Genomic DNA, 21,978 nt, shown 5'->3' on the forward strand with positions numbered 1-21,978 from the left:
GGGCAACACAAGCTTGGTACGTGAGGGAATGGGCTGAGACACAATGTGGCCAGGATGGGTGTCAACTGCCTGAGAGGAAGAGGAAGATGCCAGGAAGTTACTCAGTTTGCATCCTTGCCTCAGCTAGTCTGTGACAATGGCTGACAATCTTTGAATCTTTACCTGTCTGTGAACACCAGTAATACTAAGCCAGACTAGTCCACCTGGCCAACAACATTCATGCTGGGCGCTCACAGATGAGCAAGACACAGGCGGCCCTACGCTCCTGCCAGACCCTCTAATGTTGTGTCATAGCAAATGGGTATCACGGCCTCACAAAACTACAACAATTTTCCGTGTCTTTATTTATTTTATTTAAAAAATTTTTTTAAATTTTTTTTAAAAATTTTTATTTATTTATGATAGTCACAGAGAGAGAGAGAGAGAGAGAGGCGCAGAGACACAGGCAGAGGGAGAAGCAGAGTCCATGCACCGGGAGCCCGATGTGGGATTCGATCCCGGGTCTCCAGGATCGCGCCCTGGGCCAAAGGCAGGCGCCAAACCGCTGCGCCACCCAGGGATCCCTAAAATTTTATTTATTTGAGAAAGCATAAAAAGGGGGAGGAACAGAGGAAGAGGGAGAAGTAGACTTCCCGCTGAGCAGGGAGCCCAGGCCGTGGGATCACGGCCTGAGCTGAAGGCAGCCACTTAGACTGAGCCACCCAGGTGCCCCTCCTTGTGTCTTTAGATGGGAGTCTGTATGTCAGGGTCAGGTTCAGAAAGAGAATGGGAAGCGACGACAGACCCTTATAAAACAGAAACCCAGTGAAGCCTCTGCAATGCTTCTCATGCCCCACTTAGCTCCTGCCCCAGGTTATCAGTGACCATCTTGGGACTCAGAGAGGATGATCTCCTGCCCACATTTAATTACATGACTCACTTCTAGTCTCAGAAGTCTGATCCGTTCCAGGGAGAGCTTGACGAGGATAAAGCAATCATCTGGAAGAAATACTTCTTCAATATACTCCGAAATCTGTCATGTCAAAAGATCAGAATGTTACATAGTTGATCTCGCCTTTCCAAAGAGCACAGGCTACGTGGCCCTCCTGCCCGGTAAGCTCTCCACAGCTGGCGTGTACGAGCGCGTGCCTGACAGCTGCTGCTCCAGTGTTCGCGTCACCAAGAGGATTTCTCCTTACCTCTCCCAAGAGGGTTTTCTCAATTCTGCCCTTCACGAGGCGGGCGTAGTCCGCGTCGTCATCCTTATCCAGCTGTGCCGTGATGATCGGAGTGCTGAGAAAGGACAGGGGCAGTGCTTATAGCCCCGAGCCTGCTGGGAGGCCACTGCTGGGGGAAGTCCAGGCACTACTGGAATCCGAACATGCATAGCGACTGCCATTCCCAGCACATGTACTGGGGGCTTCGCAGACACTCTTAGCCAGACTATATTTAGAACTCATGAAGCAACCCACTCATCAGTGAAGGAGACAACTTTCACCCTGGATCCCTACAGTTGCTGCTCTAGATCCAAGCACCATGTTCCTTCATTGAACGCTATATGTAATCACTCTGGTGGATTCAGATCACAGGTGGTTCACAATTAGGTCACAGAATGCACTGTAATGTATTTTTATCTTTTCTAGTCTCAGACGACCTACAAACCCTACCACGAAATCACTAGGCAGTCACAGACTATGGCCACAGACTATGGCCAAGTGACAGACTCTCCAGTCAGGCTTCGGCTGGGAATGATAACATCTGAAGTTTAAATCTATGCAGACGTATTGATATGGCCTTTCCAGTCATTTTTTATGTTTCTTTCATGTTACCTGTAGCCATAAAGAACCACTGCCTCACTTCTGACGGTACCCAGTTTTGACTTATCTTTAAAACCCCAGATCTGATTAAGGCGAGCATGCCACCAGAGTTTAGAGGACTGCCCAGCAGAGTAGCGTCGTAAGAGAATCCCACGACAGGCGGCACAGGAACAAAAGGGAGATGGAGATGGGCACCTGATGGCCTTGGAAGCATTGATGATCTCTTTGATCCGGGGCACACCCAGGGTGATGTTCATGGAGGCCACACCTGCAAAGTGGAAAGTCTTCAGGGTCATCTGGGTGCCCGGCTCGCCAATGCTCTGGGCACACAGCGCGCCCACCGCAGAACCTGGCTCCATCTGTGCCCTAGAAGGTAAGCGTACAGAAGAATAGTTCTGCAAGACTGTCGGGAAGAGGCTGTTGGTTCTCTCCTTGCCAAAGAAAAAAACGCAGGTGTCATCAGAGTCAAGAGGGAATACGCTCTGAGGCAGGCTGTGCTTGTGACAGGAAAAACCTGGCACAGAACAGCCAGAGGTGCAGACGGGGGTGGGGGGGCGCAACAGTCGATGGGTCCAACAACAAACATTGATGCGCTACTTGTGGTCTGGGCTTAAACATCGACTGCCTGGAGACGCTCCAGAGCTCTGCTAACAAATGGTGCTGACGGAGCAGCTGGCACTGGCCAAATATACTGGTGGTCACTCCATGAGGGGAGGACACTCAGAAGTGTCCTCGCACTTGTTTCCACATCCCCGAGCCTCCAGCCTGCCTCCCCACTGGAGCCCTAAGCAGAGGTGAAAGACCCTGCTTAAATGCTGGCAGTGGCTGGCGGTGCTGGGGCAGGACCGCATTCCAGTGGGGAAGGGGAAGGACAGGAGCCCCCTGCGACCACCTGGCAGTCTAAGAAAATTGGCATCTGTACCTCATGTACTTGTCCCTGCAGGTCTCCAGGAACTTTTCGATTTGGGTGGGGGTGATCCTGTCCAACTGGTACAACACACGGGGCTGGAAGGACAGAAACCAAGTGCAGAGTCAGGCCGAGGTACCCGAGCCCAGGAGGGCACCTGAGCCGGTCAGGGAAGACAAGCGTTACCTCTGTTGTGCCGTTGTCATTGATGCCGTATTTATCTCTGGTCTTCTTGATCTTCTCAGAAATGCCCTTAACGAAATTTTTTATTTCCTGCAAGATTACACAGCAAACATCAGTTGTGTATTTCTTAGGGGTGTGGGTGGCTGTTTGTTTTACAAACTTTGGGAATGTGGTGAGCCTGCCAGTTTTGAGATGGCTGGTGACAGCCCTGCCCGTTCCGTGTAGCCCCCTGCACAGCCAGCAGGAGCGCCGCCAGGAGCCCGACACAGCCGCCTTCTCCACTGCTCTCTGAGCACCCGACACCCGCATTCACCCAGCTCGGAACAGCTGCAACTGTACACTTACAAACCTGCCGTCTCTAAACAGGCTTACCTTTGAGGCTTTCTTCTGAAGTTATGGTCAATTTAAGTGTAAGCTAAAGCATAGCTTTGTACAGAATATATACAAATGTATGGTTTCAGGATGCCTGGGTGGCTCAGTGGTTGAGCGTCTGCCTTCAGCTCAGGGTGTGATCCCAGAGTCCCAGGATTGAGTCCCATACTGGGCTCCCTGTGGGGAGCCTGCTTCTCCCTCTGCCTGTGTCTCTCATGAATAAATAAATAAATCTTAAAAAACAAAACTAAACAAAACAACAGAAAAACCCCGTGGTTTCAGCTTGCCTTCATTTCAGAGAAGACACTCCCAAATCCCTGCTTCTTGTTGTCTCTCTGACCCTCAACCTCTGCATCACCCCAACCCCCCGGTCTCACTTTCACTTCCCAACAATTCATAAGAATTCCTGGAAACCAGGCTGGGAAGAAGAAACCAGTGTGTCTGTGGTCCTCTCTGTATTTCAGAGTAGCACTCTAAGACCAGGATGGTAGCAAGGAAGGTGACAAGGACATCATGTGGAGGAAGCACAGGGCAAGGTTGGAGGCCACAGACCTATGTTTTCTGGCAACCGTTCAAAGGGGGAAAATCTATTTGTTATATAATTTGTGATGTATCTCTGCCTAAAAGCAGGCCTATGGGCACCGTTAGAACCAGGATCTAGAACCAGATTAACCAGCACTCACGGAGAACTTACAGAAGGGGTGATGGCCTTTAGTGAGCTATGCCCATCAAAGCCTTGCTCCCAGGGGCTCACACGTCAAGCGCTGTGATACTGACTCTAAGTGTACTTCCAGGTGAGTGGATGGCACACGCTATACAGTGACAGCAGGTCTTTGGAGGCCACTGTGACAGAGGCCTGGGGGCTGGCAATCTGCCACTCTAGTTTGATCCAGGATTATTTTTGAGAATATGGGAAAGAGTGATTAGACCCCACTTCGCCTCAACCGCTATCCTGGGAATATAAATTTTCCTCATTGACTTTGGGCAAATAGCAGGGGCAGTGAGCTTAACTGTCACTCTTGAATGCCGTTGCAGGCACCCAGCTGCCCTATGTGGCTGGCTGAGGGCAGATCTACATACGCAGACAGCCCAAGGGTGGAGGGCATATTGTGGTGGCTGTAAAGCTTCACGAAGTCCTGTTTCTTGATTCCAAGGCAGGCTGAGTGACCCCGAAAAGAAGACCAACATGTCCCCTACCCAAAGTCTACTCAGTCTATATCACAGAGCTGAAAATGTGTTTTGTCTGAAACAAATATTTTAAAGCAGATGGAATCAGAAGCCCATGCTTACAAAAGTAAAATCTGATGGACACCCAGAGAGCTTAAAACTTAGGAGAGTCCAGTTCTATCTTAACCTTGCAAAAATAAGTCTCTTTAGCCTCCCACAGACCACCTAGCAATTTCTAGCTACTATATTTTCTGAAAGCAAAAAAACCCTAATACTTAATGTTCTTATTTTAAATAGCCTTAGCATTATCCACATGGTCCCTGGCTCAGGGGCCCTTCCCAGTCAGCTGCTGCCTGGCAGAGTGAGGCCTCTCTGTGAGGAGGCGTGGCATTAACCCCATTGCTCTAGAGCAGCGGGCACTGAGGGGCTCAGGGAGGTCACGGGCTTGGCCAAGGCAATGGGCCTCTCCGTGAAGTCAGATGCTTTCTCTGAGGACTGCTCCTGGGCAGGGGTTTATGCAATGTCATCTTTGCCGCCCACTGGCACTTTCTGTCTCCTTGGAGCCCAGATAACCAAGGGCTGCTCGAGGTCCATCATACTCTGGCTATCTCTTGTGCATGAACGTGGCTCTCTCATGATGACTGCTCGTGGGCCAACTCTCTTCCTTCTCCTTGAGAAAGTCTGGATTACGTGTGAGGGGTACTATGCCCTTTAGTCATCAATCTACACAGAAAGGACTTTTTATTAATTTACGAGATCTTAAAAGTTTTCAAGAAACTCTTCTCAAAGAGAAGCTAAGCTCTCCGGGTTTACTTACTGATTGTGAGGTTGAGAGTACACTTTTAGTCAGTGACTGCAAACCAGAGGTGGGAACCAGACCGCAGAAGGCAGTGCAACAATCTCTCCTGGCACGGCTCTGCTCAACAGCAGGAATGCTCAAAGGCACTCGTACCTGCGGCCACCTCATTTTCCCTCTGCATCATTCAGTGCAAAGAGCCTCTTTCACATGAGTGATTTCCTCCCCCAGCCTACTCGTCTGGCTGCAGTTGTGTCCTTCAGGGCCAGCTGCTGACTGCCAGCTGTGAAAGGCTGCCCCACTGCTGGCCCAGCGGAACCAGAGTGAGAGCCTGTGGCGGTGTGGACCCAGGGGATTTTCATCCGAGGAACTCCACAGGCAAGAGTCAAAGACCACGCACCTAAAACCATTCCCCAGCTCAGGCACTGGAAATGAGGTCATTTAGCTACCACCCTAATGGACATGCTTCTAGTGGCTTTGCTGAAAGGAACAACTTTCCCTACACAAAAGTTAGGGCTGATTTTCTGAAAACTAGGTTAAAAAAAAACCAAACTCACTGTATAGAAATAAAAACTGAAATAAGCTACTAAGAATTCAGTTGAATAAACCCATGCATACTGAAAAGAACTCACAACATAGCAACTGGCAGGCTATTAATCACACGGTTAACCAGCAGTTAAGTTCTCACACTCACTCCACAGCACATCTGTGAGCATGGGCAGTGGCCTCTGGCGGGCCTCGGCTCTGGCACAGGCTGGGGATGGAGAACACAGAAGGGGCTCAGACAAATCTGTTCTGGCCACTGGATTTTGGACCTGAGTTCATTAGATTGTGAGCCCCTGGAAGGCATGGAAACATTTAGTCATCTTTATGTCCCTAGGACCCATGAGGCGTGTGACCTGTATTGAGGGCTAGAAGGAGTGCTTGCTAAGGAAGCACACGCTGCTGGTCAGGGGGGTACTCGTTAAACCCTGTCAAAGGCAAGAAAGGAGCCAGAATGACGAATAGGAAAGCCACGTGTGCCAGAAGTGGGACAGAGCCTGTGGAGTCTGGGGCTGGCCAACAGCCGGACTGCTGCACAATTCACCCCTATGCTCAGCATTCCCAGCATGCTCAGGGCGGTACCTCGTTATATTTCTCATAGCCTGTCTCAGTTAAGGTCTTTGAGGATAAACAGAAAAGTAAATAAGTGAATATAATCATGTATAAAAACCAAATCACAATTCTCATTTGTTTAAAAAGAAAAGAGTAAGAAAATCTGTAAAAACAAAACAGAGGCACTCAGCCCAGTCATAGTGTGGATTTTAAACTTAATAAAATCCGGAAAAGTCTCTTTCCCCTTTCATACTTCAACTTATGAAAAGAATCATGAGCTTCCTTAACTAAAACATTTTTACTGAAGTCTCACTTTACTGCTGTCATTTTTGATGTATGAAAGGGACAGATTCCTGCCGATTTTGTGCTGCACTGAGTCACTGATCGGTACACAAAGGCAACCATTGACTGGTTTCTGTATTCCTCTGCTTTTGATCATAACCATGATTATAAACAGGAAAGAGCTGCTTGAGTAGGTCAGCAAAATTCAAAAAACAAAAAACCAACAATCTAAAAAACCTTCAGAGACTATCAAGGTAACAGCTCCCTGGAAGGAGGCGGCGGTCTGGCTGACTCCATGAACTTCCGATCCACACTATGATCACAGGGAGAGCTATTTAAAGCACCACCACTAGGGGCGCCTGGTTGGCTCTGTGGGTAGAGCACATGATGCTTCATCTCTGGGTTATGAGTTTTGAGCCTTGTGTTGGTGTCGAGATTACTTACAAATAAAATCTTTAAAAACTAAAACTAGAAATAAAATACCATCACTAGAAAAAAAACACTAGGATTCACAATGACTGTGGGAAGGACTGGTCCCTCGAGATGGGGAAGTGGGTAAAGGGGCTGATAGGGACAAGGTTAAAAAAAAATTCAGTTCTCTAAAGCAATTATTTTTCTTCTAGCAGGGAGACGCTTGGGTGAGAGACATACACTGGGAAGGACATGACATAAATTCTTCATGTTGGCTGGTTGACATTTTGCCTGGGCCAGTCCTGAAATTGTTTTTTTTCAGTCCTGAAATTTTTAACGAAAAAACACCCTTAACACCCTCTCTCTCCCACCTCTTGCTCATAAAATCCACCTGCTGGCATTTGGCAACAATCTCTTGGTGATGGCCAGGCTGGGTGCACCCACCAGGGGCAGAACTCACCTGCAGGAAGCTATCCTGGCAGCAGAGGAACTCAGTCTTCTTCATGATTGATTCAGTGGTCAGGACCAGTTCATTTTTACTTAGTGCAGGTTCGCTCTGACACGGGAAGACTGCCTCGAGTATCAAAAACAGACAGTGTGATGTGTATGGCGGCGACCAAGTGAAATAATTTATAAGAAAATCATTTTTCTAAGAGCAAGCTCTTACTAACCCATGATTTTTTTTCTTTCAAAACGTCTTTTACATTCTACCTTTAGTATGGAGGTGGAAACAGGATAAACCCACTTCATCTCACACAAAGACTTGTGGAACAGTGGGTATTGTTCCATTACTCCTCAGCCTTCACCTCACCCCAGATTTGCATTAAAAGTTTGTATTGTTGTTTTTAAAAACACCCAAACATTTCGGGAGTGAAAATACTCTCCCACCCCCAAGCTCATGGGATTTTTCTCAAAGTTTTAATGGCTGCATATTACCCTAATATATGGTCAAACCACTATGTATCTGACCTATACTCTACTGATGGTTTGCCTTTACTATAAATGATGCTGGAAAAACGTTCTTGGCACATTTAGATAATTTCTGTAATGCAAATTTTTGTAAGTGGAACTACTGGGTCAAAAGACACACATTTAAATTCAGATCAGTATTGTCAAGCTACCTTCTGAAAAGGTTGTTCTAAATTATATCCCTAGTTAAGTATGTGCTTTAGTAAAAGTTTAAAGTAAAGCTTGCTTTTCAATACCCATGATTTTTAACACTGGACTGTAACATGCTTCACTAGACAGAGAGAAACCCAAAGCCCTCTTCTGTGCATTCAGTCACTACCAATGCTAGTCTTTGAAACTGAAAAAATACCTTCCCTTAATATTTGGGAAAATTACATAGAATAACACAAGAAGAAAAATACTAACCCAGTGCCTAGGTAGATACAACTGAGGCATTAACTGTGTCTGAAGCTCCAAAGGACACCTCCATTCTAAACACACGTCTTCAGAAACACTCTAACCCCAGATATAATGCTAAATCTTACTTTGATGTTGTCCAGAACTCTTTTGAACTCTAACGGTTCATCTTTTCCCTCCATTGCTGCAGGATCCAAGCCATCTCCCCCATAAATGAACTGGATAATATCACCCGTAGAGCTTCGGACTGTCAGGTCATACTGTGAGCAAAGATCTTCAAGGGACTTGACAAGCCTTCTCTAAAGGAAAAGAAGGAGAGGAAACAAATGCTCAGCCTCTTTGAGAAGACTAGTCATATGCAGAGGATGGGATCTGCAATGCTATAACATTCAAGGTTATTACACCTATTCAAAGTATTTTCAAGGTACCTTCGCCTATTAAAACATTTTATTAGAAATTTCTTTAAAAAGAGTCCCCTGACACACAAAACAACAAGCCCAAAAGTGGCCAGACAGCCTGTGCAGGGGGGTCTAGAATATGTTCCAACATCTTGCACTTTAGTACATTTAAAAAAAAATTTAAATTCCATTTGTCAACATATAACACCCAGTGCTCATCCCATCAAGTGCCCTCCTCAGTGCCTGTCATCCAGCTACCTCCCTCTGCCCACCGCCCCTTCCACACACTTTAGTGTATTTTAGAGTACATGCTATTTAAGCCCCATCACCCCCAAAGGACTCTGCAAATACTAGCTGTTATCCTAGGTTGTTTTGCCTTCCCTCTTTCTCCCTACAGTATAAATTAATGCAATGGCTTTGCATTTCTAAACACAACTTAATCCAGGACCCCTGTGGACTTCAATATGAATTACAGAGGATCAGGTGCAGGCCCTCTTCTGGGACACAGGGGGAAGAAGAGAGAACAGGGACAGCATTGTGTCTGAACCAGCAGGCAGCAGCCATTCCTCAAATCTGCTTAGGGAGAACCTTCCACTAGCAGAACACTCCAGCCAGCAATGGTGGTTCAGTGAATTAGAGAGAGAAATCTTCCTCTAGGCAACTTCAAAACAAAAATCCCTCATGCCAGAACAAATTTGTTCTAGGTTAACACACTGCTCTGGGAAAGTCATACTCTCTACTTCAAATAGGTAAAGTAAAAAAAATGAAGTCAAGACATTCTGGCAAGAGTGGTAAAAAGCACTTCACAGTCTGTTGGGTTTCTGACAAAAGCAGCACACTCCAAAATTGAAGGGCAATTTCCCATCCCAAGATAATGAAAAGAGAAGTATCGATGAAAATACACACGTACAGAAGAGATTATGGAAATCGCAGTCTACTGACTCAAGTCCGCTCCCACCCTCATCAACCTTGTTTGTTCTGGCTCACTCACTCACATCTCTGGTTTATCAGTCCTGCTCTCCCAGCCTGCAAAGGGCTGTGCTTTTCAAACTGGGGTCCAGTGAGGAGAAAGGGGACACAAACCTGCAGTAAGTGCATGGCCCAGCAACTGCGAGATTTAACTTCACCTCGTGTTATAAGACAAAAACATTGAAAAAATGTAAAAGCAAACACAGACCATAGAGAACAGTAGAAAATGATAGAGAAAGAAAAGAAATCCTTTGCTTGTGGTCTTATGGAAGAACAAAGTCAGGATGTGTTCTCACTCCTCTGCCATTAGGGGTATTTTTATGGCGGTTGGAGAAGCATAGGCATTGGGAAGCCCTCTGGTTTCATTCTGGCTGCCTGAGCCTATTATCCTGGAACTGTGCAAACAATAGAGAAAGAGCCATTCCTCCAAGTGGCCAAGCCCTCCTGTGGGCACTGGAGTAAGTTCTTGGTGTCAGTTAAAATTATACTAATAGTGGGTCACACAAAGAGCTGCCTAGTGAGAAGCAGAGTCCTCTCAGTGTCATCCCCATCTTCATGTATGAGGACACAGAGGCCCAGTGAGGCTCAATGACGTGTCCCTGAATGCACTTCCAGTCCATGTTCTCAGTAGAGCTTTGGTGTGTGTGGTTCTGGCCCGAGGCACATGAGATGAAGCGAACATGTTACCTTTTTATGTTGCTTATTTCTAGGGCACCCACCTCTCTCAATTTTCCCTTTTAAATACTAAGACCCGATACATTACAGCTCAAGTACAAAATATGTAAACACTCTGCAGTCAAAATCCTCAGAACCCTGTCCTGCTCCATTGTGAATGGCCTACATTTTCTCCAATTACCTGCATGTACCCTGTTTCTGCTGTCTTTACAGCTGTGTCGACGAGACCTTCCCGGCCAGCCATTGTGTGGAAGAAAAACTCTGTTGGTGTCAAGCCGGAATAAAAGCTATTTGCCACAAAGCCTTTGGCAGCTGGGAGCTAAAGCGGGGTGGGGGAAAAAGAGAAAAATCAGACAAAAAAAGAAACCCCTTTAACGCCCACAACCTCAAACCCCATTCAAATCAAAGAATGCCCCACCTTTAGGCTATAAATATCTGGTCAACGTGCTCTAGTGAAAGGGCAGACTTTACATGCCCTGTCCTAAATGAGAACAGCTTGGCATATGCTATCCTGCCCAGAGACAAGCGAGGGTGGGGTCCCAGTCAAGGCTGTTGCTGGTGGTGGCAGCAGGCAAGTGGACTAAGAAGTCTGGATGCCCCCAGCCTCTCCCCTACACCAGTCAGGCTCCCTTAGACCTGTGAGCCTGACAGGCACGGCAGGCACCATTCCAGTGACCACTTGGTTGTCTGACTTCTAGTGAATTCTGATCTTGGGCAGAGACCATAAAATGTTCCTGAGGCTGTGTGGATATAGAGAGTACCTATTCACTCTCAGTATAGCAGTCCTGTCTCCCCGGGAGGGGCTGGACGGAAACCCCGCAGTGCCATGGGACAGGGGCAGCTGGGGCATCTGTGCTTTAATGGGAATAAGAACTCCCAATCCAGAATCTGAGTGACCAAACCTACTTTAAGTTCCTCAACTAGAATAGCTGTTTGCCCCTGAGTTCCAGAGAAAGCCCAGCACAGATGTGTCGATCTTTGTCTGTCTGCTTACACTAGTGCTCAAGCCCCCAGAGCCAATGAAACCCAGAGGTCATTTAAAAACTGAATTTGAGGGGTACCTGGGTGGCTCAGTTGATTAAGTGTCTTCCTCTTGATTTCGGCCTAGATCATGATCTCAGGGTTGTGAGATCGAGCCCTGAATCAGGCTCTGTGCTGCATGCAGAGCCTGCTTAAGATTCTCCCTCTCCCCGTGCCCCCCCACTCTGCTCGCATGTGCTCCCTCCACCCCCCACCCTACAAACAAACAAACAAACAAACAAACAAACAAACAAACAAAACAACTGAGTTTGAGAAGTTGAGAGGAGAATCTGGAATTTCTTGGTGGTTTTAGGGTGGTTTCTCTTATCGTTATTTTTAAATCCCCAAACTTTGATGTCAGTGCCCCCTAAATAAGCATACAGACTGATCATGCATGAGATAACCTTACATTTTAATTACTGAATGTAAGGTGGCTAGGACCCTGAAATCTTCCTCCTTGGAGAGAAAACTCAGAAGTGGGCACTGATCCAGTTTTATAGCTGCAGGTCTACCAAGGCTCCTACGTGACTCAGTCTGGGATGACGAGGGAAGACCCCTGAGCAGCCCTGCCCTGACACACCCCCTCTAGGAGCGGCTCAGTTGGGGGCACCGGCTCTGGTCACTCTCGTGTGCCGTTGGTCGCCCTTCAAAGTTCTGTATGAGCCACTACACTTACCTTTGAGTGTTTCTCAAAGTGAGGCAACGACCTGTTTTCAAAGCCATCTGGCACTCGAGAGCCACTGATGGCCTGCTGTCCCACACAGGCAATCATCTGTGATATGTTAATGAAAGAACCTGGGGAAACAGTTCAGGAATGTAATGTTCATTAACCAAAGTAACATTAACCCAAGTATGAGCAGGTCTGTAGGATAAAGCAGAAACACAATATAGCAGGCTCACAGTCTAGGGACAGGAAAGGCCAGAATGAGAACACCACGGGCTAGGGCCCTCCATAACAGAACAAAGGCTGGAGGAGGGCTGGTGGTGCTCAGCCGGGAGCCAGCACTTGGGGGGTAAGGGGGTTGGAGGAAATACCGCAGGGCAGGGCAGCCCACAACCAGGCTGACCTTTTGGAAGGCACTCCGATTTGGACATAAAAGGGGCTGGAGAGGAATTCCAAAGTAAGTGGAAGAGGGGGAAGGAAGGACACAGGAATGAGGAGGGATATACGTATACCAGGAGCAGGAAGAATATTGGGGGGAAAAGCAGCAAACCTGGACATTATTTGGCGAAAAAAATTTACAGAGAGAGAAGCATGGAGGTTCTGAATCTGAGAGCAGTACCACCAAGCCTAGTGCCTTTAGGTCCTAAATAACTATGAAATTAAACTGTTTTGCCACATCACTAAATAAATATACTAATTAATTCAGAAAGTTTTTAAAAAATAAGATCAAGTTTGCCTGAAGCACCCTTGAGCTCAGAAATCCACATATATTATGCAAATTCCTCCAAATGAGTTAAATTACTAAAATGCAAATAATTAAGTCTTTTTCGATACATGTGATTTAAAAAGATATGCTTGGGCAGCCCCGGTGGCTTTAGCGCCGCCTGCAGCCCAGGGTGTGATCCTGGAGACCCAGGATCCAGTCCCACATCATGCTTCCTGCATGGATGGAGCCTGCTTCTCCCTCTGCCTGTGTCTCTGCCTCTCTTCGCTCTCTCTGAATGAATAAATAAATCTTAAAAAAAAAAAAAAGATACGCTCTTATAAACGACAGGTCTGAAGTTCTGATGCCTGCCACTTCCTGGAACAAAACCGGCCAGCCCCCTCAGCGCAGCCAGAGAAGCACTCACCTTTGGAGCCGCACAGAGCCATGGTGAGCGGGCTGTTGCTCTTATCCAGTTCCCGGAGGCAGGCGCTGCCAGCATGGTCTCTTATCACAGATAGCTCCTTCAGGATCAGAGCCTGGCAGGGGGGCAGTGTGTGGGGGGGGGAGAGGTGCATGGGGACTCTGCCACTTATCCATGGTTAAGCTGACATTTAATGAAATTTGAAAAAATTTAAGCCAGATGTCAGATTTCCAAAAGACAGATTTTTGAGCCTCTGAAGACCAATATGGCTTATCTATAAAGACCCATATCTTCCACAAGGTTCTAAAACCAGTGTTTAAGGTAAAAAAAAAAAAAAGGTTTTATTAGTAATAAAACCTTGAAACATCCTTGTTTTTAAAATCCTTTAAATGACCCATGAGGAAAAAATAAAAATAAATAAATGACCCATGAGATAGAACGCAAATGGTTTTGTATATAGTGCCCTATACCACAATACATGTGTACGTGTATCACTTTATAGACAAACATCTGCCTAAATCCGCGCATGAAGTAAGGTAATGTGTAGCACATGATAAAGCAGAATGGCTTGAACTATATATAACATTTACCGCTTGTTTTTTACTTTTCAAGCACACACGTGAATTCCCATAAATTGAGCATGTGATAAGGAGACTCTACAAGAATATTCTAGTCCATGAGCTCTTCCACAGGCTGTCCTTTCTCAACTCACAATTTAAGATGCTGAATCAGTGAAGGGCCACAGTTCCATTAAAACCAAATGCTGCTGGAGCCCCAAGTAACTTTCCAGGTAGTACCAGTGAGAAACCTTCATTTCTTTCTCTAAGACACAGTGAGATTAAGAATGAGCTAAGGGTGAATAGCGCTTACAACTCTGCTTTCTTTCTAGTTCACAAAAAGCCCTTTCATCAGAAAACTTCTGACTGCTAAGCTGTTCTTCCACACTTAGGTAAGTGAAAGCCCTGGGCCAGGGGCTGCAGGGAAGACAGAAGAGAGCCAGGAAAGATCCTGGTACGATCAGACCGCTGACCCAGGCTGAGAGAGAGCGTAGGGCTTCAGAGGCTGGTGGCCGTTCCCATTCTGACACTTGCTGGTCAAGTTCTCAGCTGACCTAGTTTCAAACGTGACAGGGGCAGCGGACAGGCAAGGGACTCTCAGGCATGAATCTTCCCTCTTCTGTGTCCAAGTTTCTTTCAAAGACCACCTGCTGATGTTTGTTTTGTTTTTTGAAGATTTTAAAGTAATCTCTATATCCAACGTGGAGCTTGAACCTACAACCCTATGATCAAGAGTGGTATGTTCTACCAACTGAGCCAGCCAGGGGTCCCATCAAAGATCATCCATTTAAAGAGCTGTGGCTGCTGGTCTATCCTCGAAAGATGCTAGAAACAGAAAGGGCAGAAGTGCTGGAGTACCAGTTACAGAAGGGTCTAAGTGTGATGGCGGAACAAGAGCAGCCCCGTGTGGTCGAGTGAACAGGTGGCCATGTTTCGCTACCTAGAACATGAGAGCTGCTGGGATGTAAAGGATCTGATTGAAGATCCTCCCCTAGGGCTAAAGCCATTGCATTTACTTCCCCCTCCCCTCTGTTACCTCCTCCTCAGGCTTGCAGCACAACCCCATGCATAGAAAGTGGCTAACCCACCTACAGGGCCCGACTCACCTCCAGAGTCTCCTCAGCGGTGCAACCAGGCTGCTGTTGCAGCTTGCCTGTGTTTAGGGCTTCGATGTACTCATCACATTTTTTATAGCCAGCATTCAGCAGCTCATACTTGGCCTTGAGCAGTCCTTGACCAGGTGTGACATCACCAATCCCAATTGAGAATCCACGGTTTGCTGCAGAATAGTTGGCAGGTAGAGCAGAAAGGATCGTGAGTGTTAGTCAACCTATTCTGTGGAAACAAGTTTACATCTTCAGAAAACATGTCATGGGATCCCTGGGTGGCGCAGCTGTTTGGCACCTGCCTTTGGCCCAGGGCATGATCCTGGAGACCCGGGATCGAATCCCACATCGGGCTCCGGGTGCATGGAGCCTGCTTCTCCCTCTGCCTGTGTCTCTGCCTCTCTCTCTCTCTCTGACTATCATAAATAAAAATTAAAAAAAAAAAAAAAAAGAAAAGAAAACATGTCATGACCCACTTAAATAATAACGTATCATGTCAGTCCCCACTGAATTATATAAAAATGACCAAGACTCACTGAAACTGGCCAGAGACCTTACAACCCAGTGGGGAGCAAGTAATGGCTCCAATTAACTACAATATAAAGTGGACTGATATTAATATAATACTGAAAAGCAGCCGGAGAAAGCAATAGAAAGTGAGTCACCTGACTTCTTGTTCTAGGACACCATCTCAGAGACCTTTCTGCCCACACCTTTTTCCCTCTTCAGAAATCATTCCAAAACACAGAAAAACCCCACCACTGAGGGAACTATATACCACCAATAATCCTACCCCTAATATGTAGAAAGAGAGTGGACGAGAGGCACCTTGCTTGGCAGTGTGAGGAAACGATGCCTAAGACTTGCTGTGGAAATAAGGACTCACAAGCCTGGAAAGGCTCAGAAATGGTACCACAAGCTTCTGCAGATGCTTGGAGATGGAGATACTTTGTGTGTTGGCAATAAAGAAACCTGGTGGAAAATCAGTATTTTCCTGTGAGAGATGGCAGTTTACTAATGGAATTAGAGAGCCCTGGACTGGGGATACTAGGTGCAGGCAGATGGGGATGACTGGAAAGCAGGGCATGAGGCAAAGTATATTTCATGGCTGTGATCCCTAAGCCCCTTTCCCTGTCCAGCTCTCAGAATCCTAGCAAGCAGGTCTCAAATACTGGGGGTTGGGAGGAGAAGCAGAGATTAGAAGATATGTTCCTGGAGAAACCAAGCTTCCTTGAGAAAAGCATTACTGATAGGGATATTTGGCAAGTTCCTCAATAAAAATGTTGACTTGAAGCTCAATCAAGGAACAGAGAAGCCTGTCAACCAATAGGCTCTACTTCCTATCAGTGTTTGGGGTCTCACTCCTAAAAGTAAGAATGGATAGCCAGAGACCACCAGATATTTGAGGAAAGCCTTCAACATGAAAGACTGAAGATAACAAATGCACAGAAAAATGAAACCAATGAGAAAACAAGAAAATTTAGGGAGCAATTAAAACTATGAAAAATATTGTGTCTGACAGAGAAGATATATCTGGAAATCTAGAAAAGGAAGCCTTAAAAAAAAAAGAGAGAGAGAGAGAGAGAAACAAAACAACCCAGAAAAGCAGAAAACTACCTGCAAGTAAGAATAATGGAGGGGCAGCCCAGGTGGCTCAGCGGTTTAGCGCCGCCTTCAGCCCAGGGCCTGATCCTGGAGACCAGGGATCAAGTCCCACGTCGGGCTCCCTGTATGGAGCCTGCTTCTCCCTTGACTCTGTCTCTGCCTCTCTGTGTGTCTCTCATGAATTAAAAAAAAAAAAAAAAAAAAGAATAATGGAGACTATGGTTAGAAGCTAAATAAATGATAGTTAGAAAAAAATCAATAGAATTACTTTAAAAGATAAAGGAATCAAAAAACAAAGAGACAACAGGGAAAAGAAGATAAGGAAATTAGAGAGTCAATCTAGAAGATCTACTTATACAATGAACAGGAATTCCAAGAATAAAGAACAGAAAATTGAGGTTAGAAAATTACCAGTAACCACCACCAACAAAAACCCCAAAACCAAATTGAACCAAAAATGAGAAAATTTCCACAACTGAAGGACACATGGCAGCATATTAAGAGAGCTCCCAGAGCTCCCAGCACAATAAATGAAAAAGACCCATACTAAGGGTCTACCACTGTGGACCTCCAGAACACCAAAAACAGAGGATTCTCAAAGCTTCCAGAATGAAAAGATAGATACAACAATGTGAAAATAAGAATAGAAATCCACTTTGACAGCAGCTTTGAAGGCTAGAGTAGGGCAGGACCTTCAAAATTCCAAGGAAAGATAAAATTCAATCCAGAATTCCATACCCAGCCAAAGAATCGATCAAGTATAGGAGTTGAATGCGAATGTTTTTGGGCATGTAAAAACCTGGAGCTAGAGCATGCACAAACACAAGCTAACTAAGGGAACAGAACAGTGCAAGGCGAGAGGGGAAAGACTTGAGGGACCTGGCAGAGCTGAGTCTCGAGGGCCCAGAGGGCTGCACCCAGAGCACGGGCACCTGGGAAGCAGCCCGTGAATGACCCTTGGTCTAATGACCCTGTCTGATGGCCAAGAGGGAGCTACCGTGCATGTAAAACAAGAAATCAAGAGCAAATTCAAATCTGAACCGGACCAGTCAGTACTGAGCTAATTTCGTGGAGCAAAGAACAGATGATTTAGCCTGGAGGAAGTCTCCTTTCCCGTGTGCAGGTATGTGTGTGGTGTGTGGGAGTGGGGGGCTTAAGGGAAAGAAGAAAACAGCACAAAGCCCCTAAGACCTCAGCAAGTACAACACAACAGTAAAGCGAGGATGCAGAAATACTCACAGAGGTAGACAGGAGCCAGCCTGGCAAGCCGCGACATTGCATCGGCCGCTTCGTTCTGCCCCCAGTCTCGCAGCAAAATGTAAAAAATGTTGTTCTTGGATCCTGACCCCAGTGTTCCCTTGTCCATGCTGCCACTCATCAACTCACTGTTCTGGATAGTAACATCTGCAAGGATAACGATGACCGTGCACTTAAACAATTACTTAATACTTAGCCTCGTTCCAAAACCAGTGTGAGGGCAGTTGAGAAAAACACATTCTCATATTGAAAATTATAGCAGAGTGAATAAAAATTCTCTTAAAAATGTTTGAGGAGGGATCCCTGGGTGGCCCAGTGGTTTGGCGCCTGCCTTTGGCCCAGGGCGTGATCCTGGAGTCCCGGGATCAAGTCCTGCGTCGGGCTCCCGGTATGGAGCCTGCTTCTCCCTCTGCCTGTGTCTCTCTCTCTCTCTCTCTCTCTCTCAATGTCTATTATGAATAAATAAATCAATCTTAAAAAAAAAATGTTTGAGGAGAAAAAAGAAAAATCTAGGGACTTTTAAAAAGCATGAAAAGCCCAGTTAGTTACCTTACAATCCTAACTCCAAAATGTACAACTTGACCCTCATTTTCAACTGTGAACTGAGAATGACAGTATTAACCACTTGTCATCTTTATGTCACAAGGATATTTTGAGCATCTGATGATATCATTTTCAACAAAGTACCCTATAAACTGTAAAGCACTTTGTTATTCACCCAAGAGAATGAAAACTAACGTCACCGTGAAGAGCCTATACAACAAAATGAAATTCACATCTAGGTAGAAACAAAATACAATCTAAAACAAGAAGCCAAAACATTTAAAAGGCCAGAGAGTGTATTTTCAAAGTAATGGTCAGAAACCTGAGATAAATCAGTGCCCTTCAAAACATTTACTCCTCATGACAGAACAACAGATATCTTGATCTTCTTGGCCTTCAGAGACTCTGCAGTTCAGTTCTTCAGTGCAGAGTCCTGGAGATCCATTTCTTGTCACAAGGCCTCGTTAGCAAAGCCCATTCCAAGTCCGTGCCGTTCAGACTAGCCTGCTGGGAACTGCTTATTAGTAGTAGTCTGGGGGGAGCAGAGGAGCTCACGCCACAAACAAAACGCTGCCTGAATGGCATTGGTCTCTGGACCATACTTTAAGTTGAGTTAGTCTGGATGACTCAAATGGTTTAACATTTAAATTCTCTCATTCATGGTTACACCTGATCTTCATGTTATAAAGAACTCGAGAGGCAGTAAACAGACCTACTAGTTATATTTTTAAGCCATGAACACATCTGGGGATGTAAAGTGACTAAATTATATTCCTTAAATACATTCCTTGCTGATGGCAAAAACAAACAAACAAACAAACTGCATTGATTTACAGAAACTAGTCACATCTAGAGCTCTGGAAAACATTCTAATCACTGGATCCCGTATCTACATGATCTCTATCTTTTAGAGAAATGGAGTCACATCTGAGAGGAAAAATATCAACTACATTTCCCCAAAGGATAAACTTCCTAAGAGAAACCTTGGATTTGCTTGCTATGTGAATATGTGAAGGTGGTCATTGGCCACCTGTTTTCCGCCCCTTCCCACTCTGCTGTCTTAACTCACAGGAATCATTGACACAGAGATCTTCTCCTTTGCCACAGTACTGCTTGCCCTTGGTTCGGAGGTTGGCCCTCACTGGATTGTCATCGCTAGGTCTGAGGATGACACTGAAGATCTGCTTTCCCGTCCACAGGGTGACAGGCTACAGGACAAAGGAAGCAACAGCATCAGTTGGCTGAGCCTGGTCTCAAGACTGCAGAGTGCTCATGGGCTAATCTGTCACCAGCACCTCCAGTTCCCACACAAACCTTTAATATCGTAGGGGGTGGGAGATGAACTTTAATTTTCTCATCCTTGCCAACCAGTATCGAAGCAATGATTTGGCAAGCCTTGGCACGGTCAAAGAAAGTGTCCTTAAGGGTGAGGAGATAGGCACCTACGAATGTTGGAAACAACACAAAACAAAGAAATGGAATGAAATTATGAGAGAATCACAAGGTTTCAATTTTAAAATGGATTTGGACTATTACTAAGAGTGATTTAAAACATACCACTGCTTGCTGGCTCCCTGTTCCCACTGGAATTGAAGGTCCACAAGGAGAGGGACCTTTCTGCCTCACTGCCGTATCTCTAGTGCTTAGAAAAATGTCTAGTGTACCTTACAAGCTCAACACATGCTTACTGATCCCACGCATAACCAGCCAATACTAAATCTCTCAAGTCAGTTCACGGTCACACTTGGCACACAAACAACAGAATTAAGTGCAGGAAATTAAACGGCATTTTAAATTGTGACATGATTCACCGTGAATGAGAATCCTGGTGTTCCAGTCTCCTTTCAAGTAAATTCATCAACACACCTGTTAGAAAATCCTGAATAGCAGCAATCAGTGGTTCTCCATTCCTCGGTGTTACCAGATTTGCTTTGGTCTGAAGGCAAAACAAACACAATATGTTAGCCATTCCTGGACGTTCTTCGGCTTGCGTGATGCAAGCCACAGAACTGTACCATAAAGACTCAGAACTGGTGTAAATAAATAAAGAATGGCCGGTGAGCAGAAAAAAAAGAGGCTGAGAAAGGTAAGCCAGGGGGTTCAATCCCAGCTTTGTCACCAGCATCCTCGTTCCTTTATCTGTTGAGGGGAAATAAGCAATGGGCCTCATATGTTCCTACCAACACTGAAATAAATACCGAGTGAAGTTGTTTTGGATTCCTTTTCTTTAAAGATTTATTTGTTCATGAGAGACAGAGAGAGGCAAAGACATAGGCAAAGGGAGAAGCAGGCTCCCTGCGGGAAGCCTGATGTGGGACTCGATCCCAGGTCCCTGGGATCACACCGAGTTGAAGGCAGATGCTCAACCACTGAGCCACCCAGGCATCCCTTGTTTTGGATTCCTACAAGAATTCCATATATGTAAGACTTCATAGTTATTAATAAATTCATTTCTCCAAAAAAAATTCACTTCTATGAATGATGAGTAGTAGCACTGTCATCTTTGAAGTCAATCAATTTCATACCTCTCCAAAATGATGGCAGAACTGCTGAACTTCTCTTGGCTTTCTAATAATAATAATTAACAACAGGATTTAATCAAAATTTAATGAGTGCCTACACTGAGCAAAAAGGGGGGCTGGGTGTTCAGGGCATAATTAACAAGTTTAAACATTCTGTGCATCAGAGTGCATTTGCTCAATTTTTGCTATTGTTGAGACATAACTGACATATAAATTTGCTCAAATCTTGATGTGAAGATACTTGTGTTATTTATGGGTTGTCTGGGCAATCTCACCTGGAGTGAAAGGCTATCCAAGGGAGAGACCTGCTCTCTCAGCACAGCAGTGATCCTCCAACTAGGGCTGGAAGACAGCTATTCATGCTTGCTTTCGAGAATCTCTGTGGTAAGATAAGGAGGTGGTCTGGGGGCTGAGCACATGAAGCGGAGATCTGCATATTTTGCAAGTCTCCAGGGTAACTTGGGACTACACTCAGGCTAGAACCATACCCACTCCATTGAGTCAGAACTGCTGAGTCAAGATAATTTTCTTACATGAAATTGAGGGGATTTGTCCTGATGGTAACTAAATATCCTTCCATCCCAATATCCTTGGAGCCTGTGTCTTATTGTCATTTGTAACCAATAAGGTATGTTATTTTGACAAAAGTCAATGCTAAAGTCCAACTGGTTGGTGACAGGATGTTATCACTAGCTATCAGTTACAGAGCTGTTATCACTAGCAACATTCTAAACATTACTTTTTATTACCAAAATAGTATGTTCTATATATAAAAAAAATAAACACACAAAAAAGGTGAAAAAATAAAAAAAATCCCAAAAAACATCTCTGCATGAACTGCCAAACCAAAAGAACCACTGTTATAGGATTTTGGTTTATAAGCCTTCCAACTTCCGGCTATAAACGTTTTTACAGAGAAGCTTCTCTTTACCAAACAAAGTAGGATCATGTCATATACACAGCCTGTTCTTTTAAATAAAAGATAAATCATAAATAGCTTTCATGTGAATAACTCTACAAACTGTATCATCATTTCTAAGGGCTGCACGGGATTCTGTGGTATGAATGGGACATAATTTAATCTTACTTTTTATTGGTGGACATCGCCTGTTTCTAATGCTTTACAACTCTTGATTATGTCCTCTGGAGAGCTTACCAGCA

General features: G+C 45.3%; 1 protein-coding gene across 3 annotated transcripts in view; it reads right to left on the reverse strand.

Annotated features, from left to right (window-relative positions):
- Nucleotides 1-21,978, reverse strand: part of POLR3A (RNA polymerase III subunit A) — a 50,557-nt gene that overhangs the window by 8,159 nt on the left and 20,420 nt on the right. For 2 of the 3 annotated variants that reach the window (XM_049109070.1, XM_035715262.2), the window contains 16 exons: nucleotides 20,162-20,231; nucleotides 19,610-19,737; nucleotides 19,365-19,503; nucleotides 17,735-17,899; nucleotides 14,891-15,063; nucleotides 13,231-13,342; nucleotides 12,113-12,231; nucleotides 10,598-10,735; nucleotides 8,503-8,673; nucleotides 7,470-7,583; nucleotides 6,347-6,382; nucleotides 2,890-2,976; nucleotides 2,719-2,801; nucleotides 1,992-2,162; nucleotides 1,179-1,272; nucleotides 920-1,012 (listed from right to left, as the gene is read on the reverse strand). In XM_049109070.1, the coding sequence (XP_048965027.1) occupies nucleotides 920-1,012; nucleotides 1,179-1,272; nucleotides 1,992-2,162; nucleotides 2,719-2,801; nucleotides 2,890-2,976; nucleotides 6,347-6,382; nucleotides 7,470-7,583; nucleotides 8,503-8,673; nucleotides 10,598-10,735; nucleotides 12,113-12,231; nucleotides 13,231-13,342; nucleotides 14,891-15,063; nucleotides 17,735-17,899; nucleotides 19,365-19,503; nucleotides 19,610-19,737; nucleotides 20,162-20,231 (1,893 nt within the window). The remainder of the gene's footprint in view (nucleotides 1-919; nucleotides 1,013-1,178; nucleotides 1,273-1,991; nucleotides 2,163-2,718; nucleotides 2,802-2,889; nucleotides 2,977-6,346; nucleotides 6,383-7,469; nucleotides 7,584-8,502; nucleotides 8,674-10,597; nucleotides 10,736-12,112; nucleotides 12,232-13,230; nucleotides 13,343-14,890; nucleotides 15,064-17,734; nucleotides 17,900-19,364; nucleotides 19,504-19,609; nucleotides 19,738-20,161; nucleotides 20,232-21,978) is intronic. The other variant, XM_025434280.3, reaches the window with a different exon arrangement.

Source organism: Canis lupus, chromosome 4, assembly GCF_003254725.2.
Source record: "Canis lupus dingo isolate Sandy chromosome 4, ASM325472v2, whole genome shotgun sequence".
Taxonomy (NCBI): domain Eukaryota; kingdom Metazoa; phylum Chordata; class Mammalia; order Carnivora; family Canidae; genus Canis; species Canis lupus.